Genomic DNA, 12,620 nt, shown 5'->3' on the forward strand with positions numbered 1-12,620 from the left:
AACTAAGTGAGAGGGTGAACTTCAGTTACTCTTTTTATGTGCAAGAACCAAAGAGAAGCTTCAGTGCCTGGTTTCCGAATCCTGTCTTTATCTTTTCTTCTTTCCTGGAAAACCTTATGACCCCCATAGCTTCTAAGATGGATCCATACACATCTGACATTGACGTGCATTAAGGAAAGGCCACCTGTTGCAAGGGATTACACATCTCCCTTTACATTCATTTCATATATATATTTTTTAGATTTCCTAAGATGGAAAAATCAGAAAACATGAAAGCTTGAGCAATTCTAGTGTTCAGTGCTGGTATACTACGTGACTTCTAATGTACAATGTGAACTGTGCTCTTCTGTATTGTGCGTTTCCATAGAATCTGATAGTATCTTGCCACTAATTTTACAGCCTGAGATGTATATCTAGACCAAAAAATATTGCTAACCCTAGAGGATTCACTATAAAAGAGTTCTGTGAATTTGTTTCTTTAGATTTTATTTGGAGTTTCTATTCATATTGCCACAGCATTTAAGCAAAAGACTTAACTAGAGGGTTTGCTTTCTTTTTAAAGTGCCATTTATTATTTAGAACAGTTCCTTGTTCTGCATGTTTATTCTTTAACCAGTTTTTCCTTCAAAACCGTGCTGCAGCAGAAGCTAGGAATTATTAAGGATATTAGAAGACCTCTTTCTTCCCACTGGTTTTCAACTATATCCTCTCACTGTATAAGTACAGTAGGAACAGACTCATGACCAGAAGTCCTAATCCAGGTCTTTCACACAAAGCCCCCCTGAAACCAATGGCAATTTGTCAGACAAGTACATCTTTGCTATAGTTTTGTTGACTTTGAGTCAACAGGATAATTAAAGGTAAAAACCTTCAAAACCTTTAAAATAGTTTTGCAAGTTTACACTACTACTTTTTGAACTAGTAGTATTAGCCGAAGCAACAGCACTGTTAGTACAGTGATATGTGTAAGTTGACATATTCCAATTTAAAATCTTTTACTACTGTAAAATCATTTAAGTATTATACAAAGACCTAGTAGTAGATCTTTTTAAACAAAAAGTTTGCAGAACCTTCCTGCGTGAATAATTTCTCCTGGCAACACCTCCCCCACAAAGGCAATCTCATAGGATGCCAAAACTCTAATCCCCAAGGCATCTCCTGAAGAAATGGAGCCCAAACGCATGGTGTCACTGCCCTAGTTCTCTCGCTTTCCTCTGCTTGGGCAGTAAGAATGAAAACAAAATACTCAGGAGCACTGAACACTCCTGACATGTCTGCTTGGCCTGCTCCCAGAAAATCTCGTTTACAGAATAAACATCTTGCTATCTGGAGTTCCTAAATGGCAGTGGACGTGGCTCATGTGCTAGAGAATATTCACACCCTCTTGTTTAGCCAAGGAGCAGAGAAAGAGTGTGAGACTAGAAGCTGTCTTGTGATGATGACTGCCTGCTAGATATCATTGCTGTGCTTATAACACAACTAACACAGGAGTTAACTGAGCATGTAGAAGCCAAGAGCGTACCAATTTAATCACTATCATGAACTCCTTCCAAGCACACTCAAAAACACAGAGAATTTTGGCCAGTATGAGCTCACATCACCCAGACGGCATCTATCAACCAAAACCTTTTATTGTGGAAGTGGCAATTCTATGCCTCATGTATGGGACAATATCTGCCATCATCCAATGAACCAGATGTTTTCCTGTGTTTGTTTTTTTTTTTTTTTTGGACTTGAGGTTTGGGAGAGGATGTTTCTGTTCTTAAATGACCCTCCTTTTTTTTTAACCAAATCTCTTCTGCCCAAAGCATCAACAGAACTGTTAGTACCTGCCCTCTTTAGTTCTGTATAACCAAATTTCATGAAGGAAGAGTATAGAATGTGCCCTAGAAAACTGTTGAGCATCTTCAGAAGAAAGAAGCAAATCCAAGAGCAGACAAATTTATCATCTTTATATAGGTATCAAGCATGGTCTCCTGGATATTCCTGCAAGAATTTTAAAAAGCCTTTAACATTTCAAAACAAACAGTGCAGCACTGTGGAAGATACTCACTATGTTCATGAGGGTGAGGAGGTAGTTTTGAACATGTTCTTTGCCATGGAACCGGACGACAGAGTCGTCCACACCTAGCAGCACCTCAATGTTGTAGTCGTCATCTCCTGCATGCCTGCGTCGTCTCAGGGTTTCATTCAGTTGCTGCTCTACACTGCTGTACAGGGAACTCAGGTCTCCAAGGCCCCCAAGAAGAGACTCTACAATGAAACAGCAAGATATAAACATCTACTCCAATTCCACTTCAGAAACATCCCCCCGTATAACATCCTCACCTATACAGTCACCACTTTGGAAAAAATAGATTAGGAAGTTGGAAGAGGAGCGATTATTCTAGGTGCTTACAGGTAGGGGAAATCATTAGAGACACAATGAAAAATATCAATCAGCATATGGTTCTATAATTTACTGCACAGATCATTTCCAGCATAAAAACCATCCTTAAGTAAAAGTTAGACCACATGCTTTACTTCTTAACCCAGAATTTCTCCCTTCCTTTTCTGCAACACATCAGGCATGTGTTACAGAGTGCCTGTGCAATACTTAACTTGTGGCCTTAGCGTCCTCACACCCAATCCCTCAAACATCTAAGCAAGAATTTATCTTTTTTCGTTTTTTTTTTTCTTTCTAATAGTGTTTTAAAAAATAGATGTTTGAAAATCCTATCCCGTGAATATAAGAAGAATCCCTTGAAGACGTGGATTAATGGGCAGAGTTAAGATGAATAATTTTGAATTGGCTTTTATGGGGATATATTTAGTTTCTTGTATCTGAAGACTCAAAAGCTATTTCTTCCCCTCAGCACAATACAGTAAAACATTATCATGGATATTTGTCAGGAAAAAGTCACAGCTGTAGGCTGCTTAATTCTTCCAAAAACCAAGCCAACACATCAACAGGCTCTAGGCAATAAACAACAATAAAGATGTCTGTTTGGAACATCTTACATTGCAAATCTTTAGCTAAATACTGCAGTCCTCACTAGGAATTGGATTATTCTTGAGTCTCTGGCTCTGCGACAGAGTCAGGGAGCATCACCGTTCCCCTAGGTCTTCCATCCAGGAGAAACAGACAATCCAGCCCTTAAACACACAGAGATCTTCCTGCTTTAAGAACCCTGCAAAAGCAACTAGCTTCAAAAACACAGAAAGGAGAAGAAGGTTTTGCTGTCCACTAACACTGACTTGTATCAGAAGGGGGCATTTCCCCAAATGATGGCACAGCTTTCAAGCCTTATTTCTCTACACTGGAGCTGATGAAAGGCAAGGTTGCAAGTACGTGAAGTGGACCTTCACACGCTTTCCGGCAAGGCTCCCAGTAAACTGCATGCAAGTTTTGCTCGTGGAAGGACAGCAGGACCAGGGCCAATGTTGCAAAATATGCTGGGTGGCCACGATGAAATTTGTAATTCATCCTGAGCAGATTCAACAGCCAGCTCAATTAGCTGGGCAGCCTCTCCCTCCCAGGTACCACAGTGGTTCACAGCAACACATAAATAACTCTCCCCAAACCCCACATCAAATAGCAAGGTTGTCCCCAGTTGTTTTCAGAAGCTTAGCCCGTCACTGTGGGTGAGAGACTGGGTCTGCAAACAGCTTTACAATTCAACCACAAGTCCTCACACACTCAAGAATGCAAACCCTGTGATAGCACACAAGTGGGAAATTCATAGACAAGCTCCAATTCTAAAAATTGCTGCAGCTGGCAAAGCTGTGGAGCGCAGTGTCCAACGGAAATATACCAGCAATGTCATCATATCACTACACCCGCAGCATGAATGGAATAGCTTGAGATCACTTCAGAAAGAACCAACTATCTGCGCTGTGCAGCACCTTGGGTTTGGCTGTCACTTCCCTTACTAAATAGGTGGTTTTGTGGTTCAAAGAAAGAGGAGAATCTCTTTTTTGTGTACGTGTGAGTGGGCAGGAGGAGCCAGAAAGGATTTCTCCCCCCCTACACTCTAATATGGAGCTACTTGGTGCACACAGAAGGTACACTTAATATGCCAACATTTTCCATATATGTATCCAGAGAATTTTTTCATGTGCAATCCCAACTAAGCAAGAAAAAATAAACTCACTCTAGGAAGAAATCTACTGACCTTTTTTGGTCCAGATTTGGGGGAAAAAAAAGTACCAGACACATTTTGAAGCACTGAGCCTCCTGCCCCTTAAAATGCAACTTGCATACTTCTTTGTATAGAAGACCCCAGTCTCCCTCTAACTGGGCTCAGTGGTAAAAACAACCAACCAACAAACACCATTTCACTCACCCTGGCATGCAGCATTTTCCATGAAATGCACCAGGGCTTTTCTGGGTATCAAGCAGTACCCACACTCCCTACATTTTTTTCTGGTGCTAACAGGTTTTTAACTTTTTGTCTACTGCTCCTGACACTCGGTTGTACAGTGCTCCTTAACAGAGAACTGCTAACGAAGCACAACAACTGTCAGCTTTAAAGCTGATCTGAGCTACTTATCAGCCAATAATTAATTAGCCTCATCCTCTGAGCTGCCATTCCTCACATCTGTGCTGGGAAGCAAAGCTGGAAAAGATTCTTCACTGAGAGGGTGGTCGGGCGTTGGAACAGGCTCCCCAGGGAATTGGTCACAGCAACGAGCCTGCTGGAGTTCAAAAAGCATTTCGACAACACTCTCAGACACATGGTCTGATTTTTGGGTGGTCCTGCATGGAGCCAGGAGCTGGAATCGATGATCCTTGTGGGTTCCTTGCAGCTTGGGATATTCTATGGTTCACTGATTTCATAAGTCATCTCCCTGAACATGCTCACTTTGAAGTGCTGTACCCTCTCTGAAAAACCCAGGCTAGTAAAAGTGATTTATCTGTTCTCTCATTTGCCTAGTTTCCATAGTCTAGTACTCCAGTGACTTAAGAGTTAAACAACCAGATAAAAACCCAGTTTATACATATTAAGGATAGCCCTGTTTACAAATGCTGCAACCTGCATCCGTTGCCAAACACTGTATAGACTGCAAAGGCAAATAGGATGATGGCATGACACATGAGGGCGGCAGCACAAAGTGAGAAGATGCCTGTGTTCCCATAACCCACTCATTAAATCTACTCTGTTATTCATGATTCAGCTGAGTACTAGTGCACTTGTGGAAATTTTAAAAGAGCTCTCAGACTTGGTGAAGCTTTGCGTGGGACTGAAGACTGTTTGAAATACCTCAATCAACAGGAAGTGTTTTACCGTAATTGGATCATTCATTCTGGCTAATTCTAAAAAGCTACAGCAGACACAAAGGGAAGGAGGGTCACTAGACATCCTTTGTGAGCAGAACAGAAAGTGTCCTCAGATATGTCCTGTTCAGGAGACGGCACTGTTATTCTTAGAAATACAAAACATACGCATGTAATTTGGAACCTCCCAGGCAGGTGGACGCAGAGACAAACACATTACATTTTTGCATCTGATCTGCTCTACAGAAAGCAAAAAGGTTGTCCAAGTTATTCACATTTGGTCTGTGCATTGCATTGTGCCAAATGAGACCCGTGACAAAGCCAAAACCTGTGTTTGCAGTAAAGTTTTAGTGAAAACCATCTTTTATCTCCTCTCAGTACTACTGAGAGCTTCCCTACGTTGGAAAGGTGACTTTTTTTAGAAGGCCACAGCCCCTCTGATTCACAGTTCTTTGAAAAATTTTGATGTAAATGTCATTATGGAAGCTTCAGGAGGAGGAAACATTATGGAAAAATGTTAATAGAGCTATGTACTCTGCAGTATGATTGCTACAACCAGGGAAGACCTCAGCATTCTCCATTCAGTTCTTTCTGTAGGTACTAACAAGTACTGGCAATCCAAGGGCAGAGTTCAGCCTGAAGGCTTCTTGCACAAATCTTGGTTAATGCAGAAACAAGATTGCTTTCTGTGGCTCAGCAAGGCTTTCACAGAGCCCCCATCAGTACTGCAATAAATAGCAAACACAACCACCTTTTTCTTTTCTAACCCCTTCTCTGCAAACACAAAGGATATCTACACTGCAGGGAGCACATCATCTGCATAGATCTAACCAGGGGTGGTTTTGGCATTGAGATAAAACAGTTAACACGTAGCGTAGCCCGGTAGATTTGCTAGCCAAGTGCTAGGGGAGTGCCTTTGGACCCCCCCCCTTACCTGCCCTTAGGAGCTGCTGTCAACAGCTAATGCAGAAATAAATCTTTCCTAACAAAACTCTTCCAGAGCACAGAGCAGGTAATTCAGACACAGTGAAGTGGGAGAAAGAACCCCCCTTATCCCCCTTATTACGACGAGTGGGAAGAGATCACAGCAATTCTTACTGAAATGAGTTATTTAGATTAATCATTTGAAGACAAAGGTCCTCTGCAGGTTAATCTACAAAGCCTACCGGGCAGCTTTGAATGCATTGTCTAGCACACTGAGGAGGCAGGGCTGGATGGCAATTCTTTGTTACGCACAGAGGAAACCAGTCTGTTTGTTTGCAGATTTGTGCTAGACAGACTAATCCTTCCTAATCTCATTCTGGAATTAGCTGGTTCATTATCTCTTCCTTTTTTTATTCTGCTAGTCACCTGCATCTTTTACTTCATGACTTTACCTGTCAGGAAAAGATTAGTCCATGCTCTTTCACCAAGTGAAATGGTTATGTAAACACTTGGGTAGCAAGACAAAACATACAAGATTGTATGCACATGTGCAGGTGTGTATTTTTATTTTATTTTTTCCACGGGACACATCAAAGCCTGTCTACCATGCATCATGCAGCAAAAATGAGGAGAGCAAAGAAAGAATGACATCTTCCTCCAGTCCAGCTGGGGTTTCTCTGCCAAGAAAAGGCAGGAGGAGTTCTGTGGATATAGCGAATGAAGTAGTGGAAATGGAACAAGAACACACCAGAAGGGAATCACCCCCACATGCTTTGTCATCGCATTTTATTGAAAACCGCGGCTGCTAGCCTCGCCTTGTGCCACCTCTAGAGACTTGGAACCATGCTGCTGGAATCAGAAGGTAAGTTTCTGTCAAGCATGCATATATCTACAGAGCCTCTCTTTGATCCCAGATGGGTGTGTTCAAAAAGACAACTCCTTTGCAGACCAATGAAGTCTGCCTCCCTTCCAGATCCTCTTTCAGAAACACCGAACACTTAACATAAACACCTACGTCAAGTCAGGCACAACTGTACCACTCCTGAATGCTCTCCCATATTGAAAATAACATATATTCTGGGTCACAGAAACAATCTGTTCACTTTTTCCTAGAGCATAACTTAGAAGAGTGAAACTATAGCTGTGTCCCTACTATACTAATTAAAACTGTGATCTGCCCAAGTCCAATTTAATGAATGCTGTTATCAGTCAAACCTCTCTATACCTAAAGAGAACCCGAAGAGTTTTTCAAATGGAAGGTTCTTACAATATTATTTTATACTTTAAAATATGTGGGCTGAATTCTATGATACTTGCACTGCCTGGCAATGCCACTGAAATCAGCAGCATTTCTTTTATGTATCTGTGTACATACGTTCCTTATATATACTTGTTTAAGGAATAACAAGACGCAGCTGGATTCACACATATTTCGCTTGGTGAAGTTGAGCTGAGTGTGACATACCAACACTTCACTCATTTTGAACCAGTACTAGAGACCTCAGCTAGCTGAGGCAAGAGGAAGAAGGCAGGAAGATGCTCTTCAGCAGGAGTAAGAGTTATCTTCAGAATTAGATGTGCCTTGCTTGATCCCTGACTTTCCCTTGTGTCAAAGACATCTCAACAAACAAGAAAGCATGCAGGCTCAAAGAAATATCTCTATAAGCAGAAGGCAGAAGTTAATGCAGTGTAACTATGTACCTCTCCACAGAAACAGCGCTTATTTACTTCAACTCACACATGGCTCTGAAGAGCAGGGTGATGCCTCTCCTGGACATCAGACTCACAGAGAAGCTCTGTGATCAGCTAAATCCATCTCTTTTGGAGGTACTTCTCTCATCTCAACATGTCTGAGCTAGCAGACAAGTGGTTCAAATTCAATCATGCATAAAAAGGAGAATGTCTCAAAACAGTGGCAGAGCAAGACAGGCCTTGTGCTCCACTCCCAAACACTAACCGCTGTCTGGACAGGAGCCTGGCTCACCTTGTACCCGTATGGACACTCCTGCATCTTGAGCTGGACATGGTCAGATTGAGTGGGCACAACTGTCATAACTTAACAGTGACCTACACCATTTAGGCATAGGTTTAATGCTTAGTATTAATAGCAGTGCTTTTAAAAGGTAAAGAGAATGAGCAGAGAAGAAATAATTGCATTTCAGTGAGGATCCTAAGCATGAGAACAGTGATCAACAGAGATGAGATCTAAGGAGAGAAAGGAAGTATGAGTGAAGATGCAACGGAGAGATCGGGGTCCTGCAATCATCTCAGTGAGATTCTTCTGAGCTTGGTGAAGGCCCAGCAGTGGTGCCAGAGGAGGAGAGCTGTACGTCAGGGGACACTGGTAAAACTGTGTGTGAGGCCAGTGTGTGAGCTCCGGTTGTGTCCCTGCACCCACTGCTGCACAGCAGGTACGTGGGCCACACATTCAGACTCTAGGAGCAGGACAATGTCACGGAGTCAGCCATAAATTTGAATTTCTTTTTGCCAAAATATTACAACCTGCTGACAAATTTAGGAGAAGCAAGCACTCACTTGTCTAATTTAACCTTTTCCTGAAAATACACTTGGCAGCAAATTCATAACGAAAATAATAAGAAATCAGTTTGGAACAAATTGGGATCACTGTATATCCCTTCTTAACAGGTGTGTTAACATATAAAATGTCCCCCAAGACAGCTGTATTCTGTAGCAACAGCAACAACAAAAAAAACATCCATCCATTATGCTATTTTCAAAGAAAGGAAACCAGGCCAACTCATAATGTCATTTCTAAAGTTGCATTAAGTAGCCATTGCACATTTTTCTACTTGTTAAGGGCTTGACAACAGCCCTTAATATTTGCATGATTGCTTTCTCCCCTAGCTAGAATTTCTTGAAACTCTGTATTTTCTTCAGCTCTCAAAACCTTTGCTATGAGGGTAGAGACAGGCATTCACAGTTAAATTTTTCTCTGAACCTTTTTCCCTGTCTCAATGCTCAAATCTTTCATGCTGCTACAGAGCTTAGTCAAGTGCATTATTTTTCTCTGTTGAACTTCGGTGCGTCTGCAGGCAGGACAACAACAGCTACAGCTTCTGGCTGACTTTGAGGGAAGGCCTTCAGTATCTTTGACCAACGTGTCAAAAACAAACAAATAAAGGTAAAACCAGGGCTTGATCACTGAAGAAACAAGCTGAAGATAACCTTTCACCATCTTGATCTTAGAGCGAGGTCAGTAAGAGGGAGATCTGATAACTGAAAAGCTCAGGTTGGAAAGGCCCTCTGGAGGCCACTCCGTCCAGCCTGCTGCTCGAAGCAGGGCCAAAGTCACAGTTCCAGCGGGCTGCCCAGAGACTCATCCAGGCAGTTTTGAAACTCTTGGTGGATGGAGGTTCCAGCACCTCTCTGGGCCCTGATCCAGGGAACCACCCTCTCAGGGAACAATTTTTTCCTAATATCTACTCTGATTTCCTGTGTTCCAGCTTGTGCTTGTTGCCTCTTGTTCTTTTGTTACCCATTTCTGAGACGTCTTCCATATATATAACCCCTGTACCTAACGTTATTTCCAATTATTTACACATCAGTTGTCTTTTTTCCAGGGGTCTATACAGCACTCGGACATGAGTGCCTTCAAGACATAAAAAAGTTGTCATGAAAAAGTTATTCAGTAGTTTCAAACCTATTAAAGACTGAGATTTTATCTAGATTTTAGCTATGCTGCATGTACAACAAATTGTCTTCAGCGACTTGGTTTATACAAAAGTTCAGCTCCCATTATGAAAGTATGAACTTCCCTGTATGAAGTTCAACAAGGCCAAGTGCCGGGTCCTGCACCTGGGGCGCAATAACCCCAAGCAGAACTACAGGCTGGGAGAGGAATGGTTGGAGAGCTGCCAGGCAGAGAAGGACCTGGGAGTGATGGTGGACAGTCGGCTGAATATGAGCCAGCAGTGTGCTCTGGTGGCCAAGAAGGCCAACGGCATCCTGGCTTGTATCAGAAACACTGTGACCAGCAGGGCTAGGGAGGTGATCGTCCCCCTGTACTCGGCTCTGGTGAGGCCGCACCTCGAGTACTGTGTTCAGTTTTGGGCCCCTCGCTACAAGAAGGACATCGAGGTGCTTGAGCGGGTCCAAAGAAGGGCGACGAAGCTGGTGAGGGGCCTGGAGAGCAAGTCCTACGAGGAGCGGCTGAAGGAGCTGGGCTTGTTCAGCCTAGAGAAGAGGAGGCTCAGGGGTGACCTTATTGCTCTGTATAAGTACATTAAAGGAGGCTGTAGCGAGGTGGGGGTTGGCCTGTTCTCCCATGTGCCTGGTGACAGGACGAGGGGGAATGGGCTAAAGTTACGCCAGGGGAGTTTTAGGTTAGATGTTAGGAAGAATTTCTTTACTGAAAGGGTTGTGAGGCATTGGAACGGGCTGCCCAGGGAGGTGGTGGAGTCACCATCCCTGGAAGTCTTCAAAAGACGTTTAGATGTAGAGCTTAGGGATATGGTTTAGTGGGGACTGTTAGTTTTAGGTCAGAGGTTGGACTCGATGATCTTGAGGTCTCTTCCAACCTAGAAAATTCTGTGATTCTGTGATTTAAATGCACACTTGAAACTCAGCCTGATTTAGAAGAATTTCAAGTATTACAGTGGATTTTTAACAGTTGCACAACACACTTTGCTGACTACTTGGTTTGTTTCCTACCAACTACCTCTACAGAAAAACCTAAGATGTTTGTACCTTCTAAAGACCCGATGCTTTAGACAGGGAACAAGAGATACCGGGAGGTGATGGCTCATCTGGGAATACAAGAATACCAGCTGGCTTCTGCAGAAAGTTTACCAAATAATTACCATGAGAAACAGCAGGCTGCTTATTTATAACAATTTATAACAATATATGCACTTCAGTCGATCTATGAAAGCCCATAATTTTTCTGCTTGTTAAGGCTTATCTTGAAGTTTGCCTTTTGAAAAGGCAGGGAACAAAAGATTCGTCACTTGGGTCAAACTCTGATTCCAAAATAATTATGATTTCTAACTTATTTCCCCAGGAACTATGTAAAAATTATTTTATTTTTTGTGGCACTGCTGGTATACTCCATTTAATAGGGATCAGTGCTTGCAAAAGAAACCACCCAGATTGTCATGTGGAAAATATTATGGCAGGATGTTCTCATTAGATTCTGGGATGTGCTGAAAGTTGTGTGCTTTGATTTATTAGGTCCTTCAAAAAAAGTTCTATCAAGTTAACCACGCTCCCTTACCTTTTCTTGAAGAGTTTCATGAAATCACCTATTACTCTAGAAGAGTTAGAATGACTTTCTAACAATATCACAACCGTTCTTTTCACATGCAAAGAGCCCATCTGTAAGCATCACTGCCCTGAACCCCCCTTCCCACACAAAACGCAAACACTGGGACTTGCAAACTTGACCGAGAGCCAGTTCCTTAATTTTGTTATTGTCTTTTTGGAATGTGTGTGTAAGTTTGTTGCTACTCTTCACTGCTTAATTATTGCCAAAACTTCTGCTTGTTTGTTTTTGGGGGCTCAGCTAAAGCAAGAGTTTCTATCTGCAACAAGTATTACCAAGCAAGCCAGACAAAAGAACTACATGGTAGCATATGTGCTTCTAGAAGCCAATGGACACCCTGCAGGGTGTCCCTCTATGTTATGTCACATTATGTCACAATAAATATTGTCGATTAAATTTTGATAACACTTAAACAAAAGCAGTTCTATTACTGCAGAAACATAGTGCAGAGGTACAGAGCAGAGAGAACCAGATTTAACCTTTTTCTCAAGGGAGACATAACCATTGCTTGAACATTAAAAAAAAAAAAAAAAAAAAAAAAAAAAAAACAACACAGAACAGAGCACAAGTCATACTCCTCTTCTCTGAAGACTTCTGTAAATTTGTTGGAAAAAGACTGATGGGCCTAGTAGAAAAGCAAGCTATCCGAAAATTACCTGGATGCGACTCCTAGTTGTGCTGCTCTGTCAACCACCCAACAAAATCAATGGGAAGCTCATACCATGTTCAGTCAATTCTGAATAGTACTGTTCAGGCAGGTGTTCAAAAGCATCTAAAACAAATTGCAGTGGGAGCTAGGTATTTACCTTGCTTTTTTAAGTCCTACCCAAATAAGCATGAAATGGTCATAATTGCCAGGCACCCTCAGATCATCAGGCTAAGAAGGTACATGGGTGAGATTTGCACTGTTTCCATGTTTTTCACAGCTTCTGTCAGCACCACGTCAGACATGGCTGGGAAGAGGGACAGGTGCTGAAAAGTCTTAGAAGAGCAGTGGGATTTTTCTTCATCAGAGGTCGATTTGTGCATGAATGACAGACCAAGTCTGAGAGGCACCAAGACGTAGAGGATAGTGAAGAAAACAGAGCTCCTGTGGGACCACCAAGGTGAGAACCTTTTCAATTAAAAAAAAATGGCTTGAAATGCTCAACTTGCAAC

At 42.2% G+C, this 12,620-nt stretch overlaps 1 protein-coding gene across 12 annotated transcripts in view; it reads right to left on the reverse strand.

Moving 5' to 3' along the window:
• The window catches only part of ADAMTS3 (ADAM metallopeptidase with thrombospondin type 1 motif 3), a 154,831-nt gene that overhangs the window by 35,693 nt on the left and 106,518 nt on the right, over window positions 1–12,620 (reverse strand). For 11 of the 12 annotated variants that reach the window (XM_068680405.1, XM_068680404.1, XM_068680402.1 and 8 more), the window contains one exon: window positions 2,054–2,253. The exons of the other annotated variant lie outside the window; for it this stretch is intronic. In XM_068680405.1, the coding sequence (XP_068536506.1) occupies window positions 2,054–2,253 (200 nt within the window). The remainder of the gene's footprint in view (window positions 1–2,053; window positions 2,254–12,620) is intronic. 12 annotated transcript variants of the gene reach the window in all.

The sequence above is a fragment of the Anas acuta genome, chromosome 4, assembly GCF_963932015.1.
Source record: "Anas acuta chromosome 4, bAnaAcu1.1, whole genome shotgun sequence".
NCBI classification, from domain to species: Eukaryota; Metazoa; Chordata; class Aves; order Anseriformes; family Anatidae; genus Anas; species Anas acuta.